Raw genomic sequence first — 17,319 nt, 5'->3', positions numbered from 1 at the left:
AGACTTGATAACCACAGGCTACTCACTCTCACTGTATTACAAATGCCTGAACACAGGTTAACAACTATACACACCTTCACAAAGAAAAAATTACTTTAGCCTATATTCCTCTAAGCCCCTAATAAATCTAATGCAATATACAGATGGTACTCAACCAGAGTGAGACTTTTACCGCCGCCGTTCCCGCGGCGGTAAAATTGCGGGGGTGTATTTGCTGGCTTTGACCGCTAAGAGGCGCTACAATCGCAGACTTTGAAAAGTGTCAGTTTATTCTCTCTATTGCGTAATCTGCCGCCGCGCCGCGGCTCATTGAGAAGGATTGAAATGTGGTAAAACAGATCAATTCAAGTTAAACATGTAGTTAAATGAATTCATATAATCACAAGACTGAAATTAAATGTAGGCCTAATACATTTAATAAATAATGAAAACATTCAACACAAAACATTGCAATAGAAAAATATTAGGCTACATCAATTACCCCTTTTCCACCAACAAGAACCAGGTGCTGGTTCAGAGCTAGAGCTAGAGCCGGTTCGGAGTTGGTTCTACTGACGGTTCTTCTAAGAACCGGTTTGCCTTTCCACAGGCTAGAGAGCCAAAACAGAGCCAGATCTTACGTCACTGTGTATACATCTCATGTTGCCCAGCAACGCTAGCGCGGCAGCGCCAAACAAAAACACACCAGGCTTGTTCGAAATGGTTCGGCTTCTCGCAGACCGATCGCCGCGTGACATTAAAGCACTGCGAAATCGATCAAAAGCACAAGGAGTCGTATGCTCTCCAAATACTCCCGGAGCTCTGATCGGTCCGCGCCGCTCCGATGCATCTCGAACAAGCCATCAACAATAACGGACGTTGCAATACTATGGATGCTCATGGGATTGCAAAAATACATCGGAATCCAACGCGTTCGTGCAGCTCGCCGTAACTTACATAGACGGATATTATAATCGAGCTGCTATTAGCTCGACTAGCTGCTATTTAAAAATGGCGGTCACAAGTTTCTATTCGTCTTGTTGGTCACGGTAACCCCGCCCCCAGCCCCTGACGCAAGCGGTTCTTACTTGGCTCCGTTCTAGACCCTGCAATGATTTGGTGCTACTTAAGAACCAGTTTTACTGGTTCGGAGCTGGTGCTTTGGCGGTGGAAAAACAAAGAACCGATTTGAAACTAGGCTCTGGCTCCGAACCAGCACCAGCTCTGCCTTGGTGGAAAAGGGGTAAATGAGGCTTTGCAAGAGCAACGTCTTATCAGCGGACCGACGATAGCGCAGTGGACAACGCAATAGCACGAGCTTCACGGAGCTCCAAGCGATGCGAGATCGAATCTCTCTAGCTTTGGCTGACAGCGTTAAATGTTTTACCATTCTTGATGCTTAGATAGGTAACTGTTTATTTGAAGTCAATTCGAAATTGAGATGACTGACAATTGATACCCGCCATAGCAAAGGAAGAAATTTTTAAAAACAGATCCTGGACATTTCAAGGTTTAAATAAAGTGTCGGGGGCAGTTTATTTATTTAAAACAGAAAATAAACTCTAACTCGATGCAACCCTAAGTAAGAAACAGAATCTTATTCTTGCGACATTTTAAATCTGTATTGCCAAAGAAATTGCAGCTAAATAAACAATTAAAACAGTAGGCTAGTCTACAAAACGAAAATAGTTCAAAGCAACATAAATTAAGATTTTCTTTGCTTCTCTCGCGCTGGATCTCTTTTATTTTAGTTGATTTAGTCTCCTCTCCCTGCACTGCGCGCGCCGGGTCTCTCTCGACATTAAACGAGATTTCAGGGTAAAACCCCATTATACAGATAATACTTATGTCGCTGTGTGTCATCCATACAAATCACGAAAAAAAAACTGTAACAAATGATTGAGTCTTGCTTCAAACAGAATGCCTGGTTGAATTCACCGTACAATAAAACGAGGTGGATCGCAAATAAGCGCTCTGTATCTGCTGCTCACTTGCATTCGTTGCGTAGTTGGCAAGAACGCGTTTCGTCGATAGTTCATGTTTAGATAATGCCAGATTGTTGACAAACACACTGCTCAAACGTGTTAAAATTCTACAAAACCAGTTGAAACAAATGGATTGAACACTTCAACTGAAAGTGTGTGTGAGACCTCTTTAAATACAATAGGCCTACATAAAACTACAATATTTATAATTTAAGGGCCTACATTTGGACACATCGAGAGATTTATCTTTAAAAGTATTTTGCCTTTGCCTGGTCATCAGGCTCGCTCTGCATATGAAAGACAGAACATTTAACACCTCCTGAACCCCCAACCCAGGCGATCTGAGTCTGAGACCGAATTAAAACAAAGAGAAGTCGCAATTCACACTTCATTCTAGACATAGCATTAGGCAAGTAAAGTGTTGATAATTAAATAATTAAATTATTTAGGCTACATGTAGGCTAATAGGCTAATATTTCTGTCATAAAAGTTTATTAATAAACATTTAATTATTTCAATAATTGAAGAAATAAAACACTACCTCGGTTTGGGCCAGCTTTTTTCCAAGCAAACCTAAATACAAACGCATGTTCATTTGTTCAAACGCATGTTTATTTGTTCATGTTCATTTGTTCAAACGCATGTTCATTTGTTGTCATGAATACAATGTTCAACTCAATGTTAAATTCCACGGGGATCTTTGGATCCTTACAACCAGGGTGCGCGATTTGTGAATTAGCTATTATAATTTTTTTTTATATAAATCTCGAACCACAGTGCTTGCTGCTGCTAAACTAAATAACATTTATATAATAATTATGAACTTAAATGAAACAATATCGCAACATTTCGACAAATAAATTATCGGATCTATTTTTACAATTTAATTCAGGGTGATTTAGCCTAGACTACATTTAATTATAGCGAGATTTTCACCCTTGTCCGTTCATCATTGGGAAGCGCTCACAGCTAGTTTGAGTACCTCTGCACCTCTCGGTTTCATACGGATTACCTAATCAGATAACATTTATTAAATATTTAGACATTTAAAGGCTTCAGACATAGCCGATTTCTTATCGTGACTGAGCGGAGGAAAGTGGCTTTCGGTTCATTTTTGAAGGTTTGAACGATGTAGGCTACTCTACTCTGATCTGTATGACTAAAAAAACTACGGAGTAGCCTAAAGGGCCTAAGTTATTTTAGATGTCTGTTATGAGAAAAATAAATCCAAATGAACGCGCAGCCGCGTCTGCCGAACACTAATTCAACATGCCAGAAAAAAACCGACTTTAGAACAATGGATAGCGCCTCTCGGCGTGGTGTGCCAAAATACTTAATTATAAACTTCAATATTTCATTCAAAATAATCTCAAAACGCTTTGTGACATTTTGAAAGCCGTGCATGCATTAAGGCCACTGGAACCATGAACTGAAACTGGTTCTGATTTTATTGTTTGTCGTTTAAACGTGCCTGTTGCATATCTTTACATTATATATTTTAAATGGTCTATTGGTGAAGTAATTTATAGCATTGATTACTGTGGAGGGAGGGGGGATTAAAATAATTCAGCAGAAGGGATGTTTAGACCAGAAGGAAATCCCCATCCCCCCTGGCAAATCGCACCTTGCTTAAAACCATGTTTTACAAACTCTTTATAGGAACCCAAAAAAAAGGCTATCCTGTATAAACAATTTTTTTGTTTGTTTGTCTGTCTGCATTAATAATAGGCTATGCCATGCATTAATAGGCTAATATAAAATGTACAATAATCTTTGTTTGTACGGGATTCGAACTCGCGTCATTCAAATGACCGATACGCAAGTTCTACCACTCGGCCATGAATTTACTCATTTAGAAATGCCCGGTTTATCCAATCTGTTCCAGAGAAGCGCTCATCATCCGTCTCATTCCTCAGAGTAGTAAACAAATAATCAGCTTCTTTGCACCTAATTTATTTTTGTTCGTTATTTTTGTTATTATTATTATTTTATCACGCTGCTCCCAACGGGCAATAGGCTTATGTCGCCCACCGACGTCTAGGCTACAATATGAAATAAAGGCTATATTGTTCTCGTCTCTATTTTTAAATTATGATTCTATTTTTCTGTCCTAAACAATGTTCTATAGTAGCCTATTTCATCTGTTAACTGACATTAACCCCGCTTACATTTCAAAATACGGCAATAGCTGCTGTTTTGCACAATGTCCCTCTGCGCCACCTGGCGGTCATTTCGCGAATGACTTTGAAATGCGACTGGATTATTTTTACCTGTCGCGGCGGTAATAGGCATTCTGGTTGAGTACCATCTGTAAATGACTATAGTATTCAATATAACATTCCTATGCAGTGTTTGTAAGGGTGGTGATTAGGGGATTTAAAGGGCACCTATTATGGAATTTTGAAATGTACCTTTCATGTAGTGTGTAACAGATCTAAGTGAACAAAAACATCCTGTAAAGTTTGAAATATGAAAGTGCACCGTATATAAAGTTATTGTCTTTCAAAAGTAAGAGTCGACTCGGAGTCATTTTTATGAATCGTTAGAAGACCGAAGCTTTTTCTCTGACTAGATGACGTCAACTTGTCAAGTTATTTGAATACGATACGCCCACTTATTGCGCTCCAAGGCCAGGGAAAATATCATGGCGACGAGACGCTGTGTTCTGAAGTTCTCAAAAGCCAACTTTTTTCATCTGCCCAAGGAGGAGCATTTGAAGACTAAGTGGCTACAATTCATACAACTATACCACAGAAGTATAGTCCGAGCCTTGTGCTTTGTTCGCGCCATTTTGAAGACGATTGCTTTTTAAATGCAATCAAACTTGGATTCGCGAGTCGGCTGATATTGAAGGAAGGTTCAGTTCTAAGTGTATTTGCATCAGCTTCCTCCTCCGTATCACAACCTGTAAGTGTTATTAATAATTGTTGCTTTTATGTTTTATGTAGCATGCTTAATTATTATTTTGTTTGTTGTGTAAGCACCGTTTAGCTTCTAGGTCTTCAATGACAATTGTATTGAGATATGTGAAGTGTTTGTCGTTGTTTTCGGAGTTGTCTTAAAGAATAGAGTAATACCTCGTAGTAACGTAACTGCATTTTTTTTTTTTTTAAACGTTGTGTTTATGCATCGGGCTAACGTTAATGCAAACAAAGACTGATTGTACTTTTACAATATGAACTCTGGGCTATGCTCGCTAACATAACATTAAATTCTTTATCTTATTTTTAGTTTTTTACTACAAACTACAAAGCAGTGGACTATAATCCAGGGTTCGTGCAGGTTTCAGTAAGTCAAATTTAAGACCTTTTTAAGACATTTTAAGACCATAAAGATTTAAATTTAAGACCTACATGACGCATTAACAGCAAATAACAAATACAATTAGCATCAATATGCACTTTTTGTTTACATAAACATTAAAATAACGTAAAAAATGATGGCTAGATTTTAAAAGAGTGTCTTGCAACATGTTATCTACTAATGTACAAGTTCAAATAACGTTTTGACAAAAAAGGTTTTATAAAAAGATAAACCTCACGTATTTCAGCCTTTAAATAATCTTTTATAGAATTAATGTCAAAAAAAGATAAATGACTGACATTCACAATGCAGATTAGCTTATCTTTTATTATTAATAGTAAGATTTGGTCCGATTTTCCCGTTGCGTCTGTCGTTGCTATGCAACCATGCACTGCGCTCTCCACAACGACAAAGAAGTTTTAGTAGCTAGCTAATGGATTTCCACCACTGATAAACACTTGCTGTAGCCATTATTTATTGACGGAGAAGAGAAAAACACCTGCAGTGTTTGGGTGCACGGTGCACCCCCATCCTTCATGTTGACTGAGCTTTCAATGTTGTTACGGAAAGGGTGAAGCGGATTGGTTGGTTCTTGTCACATGACCTGCGGTGCGCTTGCAGAATTCTGAAAACTTGAGCTTTTTTTTATTTTTATCTCACTCCGCCTGGAAAAAATTGCGCATTGCTTCTAATATGAGTGCGCTTGGCGCGCGCCTAAATTTGAAATAACGAACTTGAGCGCGCAAAAGTGTGAACAGCCTCTTGGCGAGCTACCGCCAATCAGGGCACGAGCTACTGGTAGCTCGCGAGCGACGTGTTGGAGACCCCTGCTACAGCTACGCTTTGTAGGCTACGACTCGATACTTTTTTGCTACTTTGTAATAACTTTCTGTGGCCAGCATTTCAGGAAATGAACGAGGGTAAAACTTTTTTAAGACCTGACTAAATTAAATTTAAGACCTCGGCTGAAAATCGGGCCATTTTTAAGACGTTTTAAGGCCTTAAATTTAAAGTTCAGAATTTTAGACTTTTTAAGACTCCGCGGGAACCCTGATAATCATTATTATAACACGATTTAATTGATAAAAGTATCATTGTACTCCGTGTTAAACTAAGTATTATCTCTGTAAACACTGCTGGGTCATCTGACCAATCGCAGATTAGCGTCGCACAAAGGAGGGGTTTGGAAAAATGAGTCGTTGAACGAATCATTTGGGAGTCGGTGAGCAAATCAGGTAAAAATAAATGCATATTATACGAAAACAAAAGTGTTTTTTGACATTGCATGCACGTAAAACTGTTGTTGGGGACTCCCAAAACAACATTAGGAACATTTTAAATGTCATAATAGGTGCCCTTTAAAGTCTTCTAACTTCGCTCATGGCACAATGTTTCTGCTGCTTTCCTCATCAGTCGTGTTGGGAATGTTGAGGCGGTTTCATCCGATATAACACTAGTTAAATCATCGAGTGATTTGTGGTTTGTAACGGAGAGGTGTCCGTCGAATTGAAACGCTTCCCACTGGTTGTCGCAGCGCTGTGCAATAATAGTGTCCGGCACCGGGAGTAAACGTGTGCAGGGCTAGTAATGGGCGATATAAACGATATGCGATATAAACGATACAAAATTGGCCTACGATAGAGATTTTAATTCTATTGCACTATCGCGATAATGCATGTTGATGACGCAATCTACCCGCGAAATTTAGAGCCACGAGCTGCAACCGGCTGAAACGCATCATATTCGTCGTCATCTTGAGTAAACATGGCTGACAGCGAAACGGAGGAGCTGGTGAAAAAGATCGGTGCAACATCCATTATTTGGACTTGGTTCGGATTTAAGCCGTCCGACGAGCAGCACCAAACTATACAGAGTGTGTGGGGCAACAGTTCGGTAACACACACGACTAATCTGTTCTACCACCTCAAAACGAAACATGTCACTGAATACCAGCGCATATTCACAAAATAGTGGTGTAAACAAAATCTCCGTGTGCCCGATTTTAAGATTCGTTGTTGTGTTGATTTTTAACTGAGAAGACATCAGTTTTTCTGCTCTTTGCATCTTTTGTGTCCTTTAAAAAAATAGCCTAGCCTAACTAAAACTACATTTGGAGTGCCTTCTGCACTGTTCTGCACTTTTTACTGTCTATGGCATGGCACTACTGTAAACAAACTTTTATACTTGAAGCATTTTCTTTAGTTGACGTATACATGTGAAACTCGAAAAATTAGAATATCAAGCAAAAGTAAAAGGGGAAACTAATATATTATATAGACTCATTACATGCAAAGTGAGATATTTCAAGACTTTATTTGTTATAATTTTGATGATTATGGCTTACAGCTTATGAAAACCTTTTCACAATATTCTAATTTTGAATTTGGGGTTTCATAAGCTGCTTGCCATAATATAAACATTAGGGCTACTTAAAGTCTCTGCAGCTAGTGTTCTTGAATTTTATTTATCTGCAACATTATGTTTTTTTTTGCACAATAAATGTTCTCAAAACTACATACACTGTTTCTTTCTTTCTTTAAAGAAAATACATTTAGCAGTTGTTTGGCTTTCCTTAGGGTCTGTGTAACCTGTTCTGAAATGGTTTTATTTTAATTTATATATCGTGATATATATCGTTATCGCAAGAGGCTGCAATGTATATCGCAATATGGATTTTAGGCCATATCGCCCATCCCTATGCAGGGCCGTGCTAAACTACTGGAACAACTGAAGACAGTTCTCCATTTCACTGACCGAGAAACCGCTTCAGAAGACTCAGCGGCAGAGCGGTCCGCACGAATCAGAATAGTTTCAGACCGGTTTAGAAAGAGCCGAACCAAAAGAAAGATTATTTCACCAATGATTAGTATGGCTGGTTCAGTCGACACAAATACCAAGTGACTTTCAAAAGGTGATTTACTCATTTTTAAGACAGAAATAATGATACTGTGTGGCTGAAAACAGTGTTTGTGTACACGATAACTACTCTCTCTGGATCAGCGGCAGCACAGACACAGGTTTCACTGTTCCGCTGTGTTCTGGTGTCAAAGGTTTAATAGACAGTCAAATCGTTGTCATTAAGGAATAAGAGCGTATGGGTGTTTGGATTGAGATCGCCATGTTTTAACGATTAATCGTGAAGCTCTAGGTTTTCCTGATGCCAAAATTTTAGTATTCAATAATAATACCAGTGAAATTCACAATTCTCAATACCAGTACCACAGCAAAAAACTAACATGCTACTAACCACTTGTTTATTTAAGAAGTTCAATATTGTCACGTCTCTGGGCGTAACGGCGTAAACTAGTGTTTTTCCTTGATGCCTCGCCACAGCCAATCACGCTGCTTGCTTACGGCTCACTAACGGTGACGAGATTAACTCCTTAGGTATCGAAGTTTAGTACCGAACGACAAGATGTTTTTGATACTCAATGGTATTGAGGATATTCTGTTGGTGCTTAACTCAATACCCAGCCCTATAACTAAAAGAGAATGTAGATGGAGAACAACAGATTCGTGCTTTCTAACAGATGCCCCACAATGATCATAACTAGGGATGGCCCGATACCAGTATCGGGTATCGGCCCGATACTGAGCTCATGTACTCGTACTCGTAAAAGCGCCCCGATACCAACAACCGATACCAGGCAGCGTGTGTACAGTGTTTGTGTCCAGACAAAGAAGCACTGACAACAGAAAGTATAATGGGGATAAAAAAGAAGGCTGTCTATGAAGTAAATGTATGCTGATCGTTCACTCGGCACGTATATTTGGATTAAAACTAAATCGTATATGTAAGTAAAACATGAACTGTTACCTTATTTATGTTTAACAACATTACAGGACATTTGCAGGTCAAGAAGTTACATGAACTTCAAACATCCAAAGCGCGCGCCCCGAAAACCATCGCCTCAGACAGCGCGCGAACACTGAGTGGAATTCTTTTACTATTGCGCTTGTACGGATGAATTCACACAAAACTGTGTAAAAACGCCCGTCTTGGCGAGTATCCTAGTAAACAAAGTATATTATATGTCAAGTGAACGTAGACAGTATAATTCAAATGGGGTCCGTGCGTTCGGTCTTAAAGGGGCAGCAGTTGAATTAATCTGCTGCTGTGTTTTAATGTTAACCAGACAAAGGATTATCTCTTGACTAAATAGGCTACCTTTTTTTGTAACTTCACAAAAAGATCCATCTATATTTAATTTATACAGTAATGAATATGCAGTGCATTAAATATATTTGATGAACAAATTAAGTTTACATTTAATAAACAAATATGATTTGATATTCTTTTGGTTTCTCTACCAATACATTTAAAAATGACAAATGCATGAATTAAATTAATTGAAAATAAAAATACAGGGATTGGTTACTGTATCGGTATCGGCGAGTACCAAAAATGAAAGTATCAGTATCGGCCTGGAAAAAGTGGTATCGGGCCATCCCTAATCATAACTCCAAATCAGCAGAACAAAACATTGTTTGTTTTCAGCACAAATCGTAAGTAATTAAAGCTAAAGGCGTGTCTCGGAGCAATAGCATATGTCGCAGCTGTGCCTCAGGCGCCCAGCGCTCGAGGTCCTGTGCCTGTCCTGTAACATGCCAGTGTGTAAAGCTGTATGATGTGATATGAAGAATAAAACCCACCGAACCGCTCTTGTACCATCATGGCCACCTGTTTGCCCACATGAGTGCTGCCTGTGAAGGATAGTAGGCCCACGCGCTCATCTTTTGCCATGGCCGTGCTGTGTACACACACACACACACACAGTAAGAGTATGGTATCAGAATAACAGTCACAATGTTCATGATGATCTAGTGGTCTTATGTGACTGAAGTGCTAAACTAATAGGAGTATAAATGTGCTTTATTTGATGTATGCGTCACGTACCCGATGTCAGCACCACCGCACGTCATAGAGCAGATCGCACCAGGAAGATGATTGTGCTCCAACACCTCAGCTACAATCCTACACAACAACATGACACAAGAAGAAAATCTAAATCAGGGTCCGGATATGAGAGAGAAAACACTACAAACTCGAGCTAAAACTCGAAACCGTAACTTATCAAAGTTAGAGATACACAACACATTCTCCAATATCAGTGTTTTTTAAATGTGTCGTACAATATTGAATGTATAACAGTTTCTTCATATTTTAAAAGTGCCCCATACAATGCTCACTTCCAGATTCATAATTTTGATTAGGGGGTCAACTAAAATATTTTTACACAAGTTACTGTTTACATAGATCATTTTAACTCATTTTTATAATCTCTTAGATTGTTGCACCACCTGTTTTTACCCTCTTTCTGAACACTCTTTAGCTTCGGTTTCTTTAAAACCCGCCTTCCGAAAAGCCCAGTTTGCTCTGATTGGTCAGCTGGAATCGGTCTGCTATGATTGGTCTAAAACTTCAGAGCATGTTTCGGAGATGTCACAGCCCTTACCATGACTGGTGGGTCCTGTGGCGCTTTAAATACTCCTGGAACTATGCTAACCATCTATGATATCCATTCCGCCGTATCACGAGCCCAAGACCGCCTATAACCACCTTCACGAGCACACCTAGTAACTCTTCACTTCATACCTCTCTGACATTTCAGATGTGATGTTATAACAGTGTCATTTCTCTACAGCATGCTCAAAACTTTAGCAAACTGACCAAGTAATGATGTTTTGCCCGGACTAGTGGCAAAGTTTAACCATCATAGAGTGAAAGTGTATCAGTTGGTTATGTCTTAAGTGAACGTACACAGTTGAGGAATACATTTGCAGTGGATCATTATTTTTGGATTTGTGCATTAGGTCTTCAAATGACAGCAGCTTAGTAGTTAGGCAAGCGGTTTTTGTGTGGTATCGAAAAAGTACTTTAGTGTTCTTCAAGTAATAAATGGAAAGGGTTTTTTAAACTGAGAACTCAAACTAATATGATCCGAACCGTGAGTTTTTAAAAACAAACCGCATACTAATAGCAGTCAATGACCAATCAGGGTTAAGAGATTGTGCAGTATTTTAACAATCTTACATCACTTTTAAGCGCACTGATATTTCTCTTTGAGGCTCAGCAAGAAAGAAAAATGTACTAGTTATTGTCATAATGCACTTAACTGGTTTTATTACAAACAATTCAAAACATTTTTGACCTCGCAGTCTTTATTCAAAAAGCCTTAGCTTGCTCGTCATGTGATACGCTGACGTATGCAAGACCGCAGCACTTCTCACAATCCAGTCAATCCTTACCAATACATAAAATCAAGTCCTGCCTTTTTTCTAATTTGATAAGCCAAATAAATGTAAAATAAGACCGGGGGGGGGGGGGGGGGGGGGGATACATGTAAATGACGTACTTGGTGACGGCAACACTTGTGAGGGGTGTCGTCGGAGCTCCTTTCCTGTGAAAACAATTATAAGTCATCAACTGGACATTAATTGCTATTCCTCTACATCAGTCGCCACCCGAGGAGAAAAGAGTCTAACCAAAGACAGACATTTCCGCAGATGAGAGCGAGGGCGTTGTTCCAGCCATACACGGCCACAGGAAAATTAAAGGCAGTGATGATTCCTACCAAGCCGACCGGATTCCACTGCTCGATCAGCGCGTGGCCCGGCCCTCAAACACACGAGAAAAACACTCAGTTTATTTGAATATAACCACAGCCCTGTTTATACGCATGTATAATGTGAAGCTCACTTTCAGAGGGTAAAATGGGTCCGCCGATCATACGGGACAGTCCGACAGCATAGTCACACACATCCACATACTCCTGCACCTCACCCACACCCTCCACATAGATCTTGCCCATCTCCAGAGACACCTGCACACAGCACTCACGTCACGTCACTCATCTACGGATCCGCACAGTCATCTCAGTGCTAGCTTACCAAGCTGCCGAGAGCCTTGATCTTCCTCCTCAAAGCGTCTCCGATCTGTCGGACGATTTCCCCTCTCTTCGGAGCAGGAACCTGAATGACACACGCGTGGACAAGGGCTCGTGGTTATAGCAGATATATATCTGTGGACCACTTCTATCAAGAGCTATACAACACATGTACATAGGGCTGGGCGATAAAACGATAACGATACTTATCGCGATATAATTTGTCTCGATAAAACGATATTAAGAGTCCAATAATGTTTATGCGCCAAAAGCGGAACGAAACTCATTTGAACTGCGCGCCTCACGGACCGTTTATCCGCTCGGCTCAGAGTCCAAACGGCAGCACAGCGCGAGCTCACTAGCGGATGTGTTTACTCTGATCCGTCTCGGTCACGGGATCCAGTGAGAAGCGCTTGAGTTCAGCGAAGAACACACGTCTCAGTGAACTACACCGGTGTAAAGGCAGATGACGAACAGGAGAAACACTGTGCGCAGCGATACAGTCAGAAGCTTTTGCGTCTACACATTCCCATCATTACCATGGATTTACTGTAACGTTAGCTAGTAATATTAACTGCACTATGAAATGTGGGATATAATGTGGGAATTGTATTATATTATTAATGTAGACAATGGATTAAAGGACCAATGGAATATAATTACAGTATTTAATCATGTATTTAGGCTACTGGTTTTCATACAAATACTATAGAAACCATAAAGTAACATGTTGCCATGACGGTGAGGTGCTGTAGCTATGCCCGGTTTATCTCTGGTTATCATGATCTGAATGCATGATGCTGGATGACCAATGGTTAATTTTAATAGAACTCAAACAGTCAGAATATTACATTTTACCAAATAAAAATGAGCACATGCAGAAACTAAGAAATATTTTTTTCTATTAAGATATTTATTTTGTTAAGGAAAAATGACAAATGTTTGAATGTTCACTCAGATTAGTGAATGTTCCCCTGTTTGGCAAGTGTTTGTCAGGATATGTTCTGACAATAAAGAGTAGTTTAAAAACCACAATTAACGCTCTGGTTTCTACAACTTTCACTTAGGAGCAAAAATATGCCTTTAAACTTGAAAGAAATAAAGATTTGACATTTATCGATTTTCGATATTGAATGATATAAAAAAATAAAATAGTGATAATTTTTGTCCGTATCGCCCAGCCCTACATGTACATATAAACCAAGCACTGAGCTAAGCTCATCGTAGAGACCATTGCGCTTTGTGAACCAGTTTAACCGGTTTATTGGAAAGAATCAGTTCGTTCACAAAGCGGGCATTGCTTTTGCGTCGGTGGAGATTTCTTCAGTAAAGAAATAGTAAAGTAAAGTAAAAAGTTGCACAAGGTGTTTTTACACAAGAAGTGTGGCCCTAATGAGGCTGTGCTCTACTGTTACCCCAGCAGAAGTTAAATGTTTATAGAAACTGGTTTGGGAAAGTTATAAATTGTATATGGAAATGAAATTGCTGGCATACGTCAATCGTGCGCATCATTAAGGGTTTATACCCTATCCTCACATCGCTGGTATTACCCAGCCTTACTCAATACTTGATAACACGAACGCTTACATCTGCCCAAACTTTCCACGCGTCCTGTGCTTTCCGGACAGTTTCCTCATATTCTGCTACGGTGGCCTGTATGAAGACAAAACTCATTCAGGGAATGCCTCTTAATATGCGTTTATTCAGTAATGCATTGTTTTATGAAACAAAAAGCAGTGTGCGTTACCTGGCGCACTCTGGCGATGGGCTGATTGTTGGCTGGACAGTATGAAGTGATCACCTGTACGAAACATGACTCATTAAACTGATCCTGTACAACGAACATACAAATAACGTTTCTTACAGTAAAACGCAACAACTGACAAACATAGGATAACTATGAATAAAAAGCAATTTTGTGTTTTATTATCCTCCAATAGTTTCTTTTAACTTTACATGGCTTTCTAAACACGCGACTCTCTCGTGCAACGGTCAAAGACCGTTTAGTTAGTTCAACTGGGTGGGCTGAGAAAACATTCAAATGCAACCATGACTCGTAGGAACTGAAAGCCAATCAGACAGCAACGATTCGCTCAAACTGAACTGTAATTGTAGTGTCTGTTCTCTAACTGAACTAAATGATTGTTATTATAATAAATTCAGATTACGTCAGCTTATAAAAACTTATTTATTACCTGCAGTCATGAATGCAGTGATGGACAGCTGTCAGTTTCCTCATTCAACTGGTGTTTAGTTCAGTTCTAATTTAATTTAATAGTTCTAATTCTATCATTAAATAGTGCTTGATTATCAAAATATAATGTTTCATTGACTGATGTACGTTCAGATATTTAAAAAGCTGTGCCATTTTACAAAGATAAGCTGATTTGGTAGAATCATATATATATATATATATATATATATATATAGCTCTGGAAAAAATTTAGAGACCATTATAGCAAAATGGTCAGTTTATCTGATTTTACGATTTATAGGTATGTGTTTGGGTAAAATTAACAGTTTTGTTTTATTCTATAAACTACTGACAACATTTCTCCCAAATAGAAATATTGTCATTTAGAGCATTTATTTGCAGAAAACGACAACTGGTCAAAATAACAAAAAAGATGTTGTGTTGTCAGACCTCGAATAATGGACAGAAAATAAGTTAATATTCATTTTTAAACACAATACTAATGTTTCAACTTAGGAAGAGTTCAGAAAAGAGTTAAATGTAATCAAGAGTTGAAAAGGAAAGTTTTGAGAAGAAAATAAGGGTTCAAGGGATGCTTAATTCCACGACGGCGGTTCATAAGAACGAGGTCAGGCAGCAGACATTGGGGACGGCAAAGCTACCGGCAGCGGGCGAGAGCGGCTCTCCACTGACCGGGAGGACCGCCAACTCATCCGAATGTCACTCAACAATTTGATGATGATCTGGCGGAGGATCGGTGGTAATGATGATCTGGCGGAGGATCGGTGATGATGATGATCTGGCGGAGGATCGGTGGTGATGATCTGACGGAGGATCGGTGATGATGATCTGGCGGAGGATCGGTGATGATGATGATCTGGCGGAGGATCGGTGATGATGATGATGATCTGGCGGAGGATCGGTGGTGGTGATGATGATCTGGCGGAGGATCGGTGATGATGATGATGATCTGGCGGAGGATCGGTGGTGGTGATGATGATCTGGCGGAGGATCGGTGATGATGATGATGATCTGGCGGAGGATCGGTGGTGGTGATGATGATCTGGCGGAGGATCGGTGATGATGATGATGATCTGGCGGAGGATCGGTGATGATGATGATCTGGCGGAGGATCGGTGATGATGATGATGATCTGGCGAAGGATCGGTGATGATGATAATGATCTGGCGGAGGATCGGTGATGATGATGATCTGGCGGAGGATCGGTGATGATGATGATCTGGCGGAGGATCGGTGATGATGATGATCTGGCGGAGGATCGTGATGATGATGATCTGGCGGAGGATCGTGATGATGATGATCTGGCGGAGGATCGTGATGATGATGATCTGGCGAAGGATCGGTATTGATGATGATCTGGCGGAGGATCGGTGATGATGATGATCTGGCGGAGGATCGGTGATGATGATGATCTGGCGGAGGATCGGTGATGATGATCTGTCGGAGGATCGGTGATGATGATCTGGCGGAGGATCGGTGATGATGATGATCTGGCGGAGGATCGGTGATGATGATGATCTGGCGGAGGATCGGTGATGATGATGATCTGGCGGAGGATCGTGATGATGATGATCTGGCGAAGGATCGGTGATGATGATGATCTGGCGGAGGATCGTGATGATGATGATCTGGCGAAGGATCGGTGATGATGATGATCTGGCGGAGGATCGGTGATGATGATGATCTGGCGGAGGATCGGTGATGATGATGATCTGGCGGAGGATCGGTGGTGGTGATGATCTGGCGGAGGATCGTGATGATGATGATCTGGCGAAGGATCGGTGATGATGATGATCTGGCGGAGGATCGGTGATGATGATGATCTGGCGGAGGATCGGTGATGATGATGATCTGGCGGAGGATCGGTGGTGGTGATGATCTGGCGGAGGATCGGTGATGGTGATGATCTGGCGGAGGATCGGTGATGGTGATGATCTGGCGGAAAATCGGTGATAATGATGATCTGGCGGAGGATCGGTGATGATGATGATCTGGCGGAGGATCGGTGATGATGATGATCTGGCGGAGGATCGGTGATGATGATGATCTGGCGGAGGATCGGTGATGATGATGATCTGGCGGAGGATCGGTGATGATGATGATCTGGCGGAGGATCGGTGATGATGATGATGATATGGCGGTTTTTCAGCCAGGCTGCAATTGGGCAGATTTGTCTTTGTGAAGGACGCATGAATCAAGCCACGTACAAGGTTGTCCTGGAAGAACACTTGCTTCCTTCTGCTCTGACAATGTTCCCCAACTCTAAAGATTGTTTTTTCCAGCAGGAAAATGCTCCAAGCCACATAGCCAGGCCAATCAAGGTGTGGATGGAGGACCACCAGATCAAGACCCTGTCATGGCCAGCCCAATCTCCAGACCTGAACCCATTGAAAACCTCTGGAATGTGATCAAGAGGAAGATGGACGGTCACAAGCCATCAAACAAAGCCGAGCTGCTGGAATATTTGCACCAGGAGTGGCATAAAGTCAATGTGAACATCAATGTGAAAGACTGGTGGAGAGCATGCCAAGACGCATGACAGCTGTGATTGAAAATCAGGGTTATTCCACATAAAAACGTATTTCTGAACTCTTCCTAAGTTAAACCAAAGTTAAAAATTATTGTTTTGCAAATATATGTGGCATTTAGAACCTCTGCTTCCGTCATATAGCCATGAAGACTACTGATGTGCACTTGCCACTTTATCCATTTCTTAAACAATTAGTTAATGGTGTAGAAAAGTAGCTGGAAAGAATTATAGTAAAAATGTGAGCAGATGTGTGCCAACCGTGTATCCCCCATAGACTGTCAATGTTTGCTAGATGAGTTGATGTTTAATTTCAGTCACAAATAACAGTTTGAATAGCTGGACTCTTTCCACTTCTGCACCTCAGAGTCGCTTAACTCTGCAGAACTCATTCAGGAGGACGCAGGTTCACAAACATCACAC

At 40.5% G+C, this 17,319-nt stretch overlaps 1 protein-coding gene across 1 annotated transcript in view; it reads right to left on the bottom strand.

Moving 5' to 3' along the window:
- aldh7a1 (aldehyde dehydrogenase 7 family, member A1) overlaps positions 1 to 17,319 on the bottom strand; it is a 30,949-nt gene that overhangs the window by 13,226 nt on the left and 404 nt on the right. The window contains exons 2-9 of the mRNA XM_079598937.1: positions 13,902 to 13,955; positions 13,742 to 13,807; positions 12,159 to 12,239; positions 11,968 to 12,091; positions 11,754 to 11,886; positions 11,624 to 11,668; positions 10,165 to 10,242; positions 9,921 to 10,018 (exon numbers count right to left, since the gene is read on the bottom strand). Coding sequence (XP_079455063.1) covers positions 9,921 to 10,018; positions 10,165 to 10,242; positions 11,624 to 11,668; positions 11,754 to 11,886; positions 11,968 to 12,091; positions 12,159 to 12,239; positions 13,742 to 13,807; positions 13,902 to 13,955 — 679 coding nt within the window. The remainder of the gene's footprint in view (positions 1 to 9,920; positions 10,019 to 10,164; positions 10,243 to 11,623; positions 11,669 to 11,753; positions 11,887 to 11,967; positions 12,092 to 12,158; positions 12,240 to 13,741; positions 13,808 to 13,901; positions 13,956 to 17,319) is intronic.

This window comes from Phoxinus phoxinus (assembly GCF_949152265.1).
Source record: "Phoxinus phoxinus genome assembly, chromosome: 23".
Classification (NCBI taxonomy): domain Eukaryota; kingdom Metazoa; phylum Chordata; class Actinopteri; order Cypriniformes; family Leuciscidae; genus Phoxinus; species Phoxinus phoxinus.
This window is presented reverse-complemented; position numbering and strand designations above follow the sequence as displayed.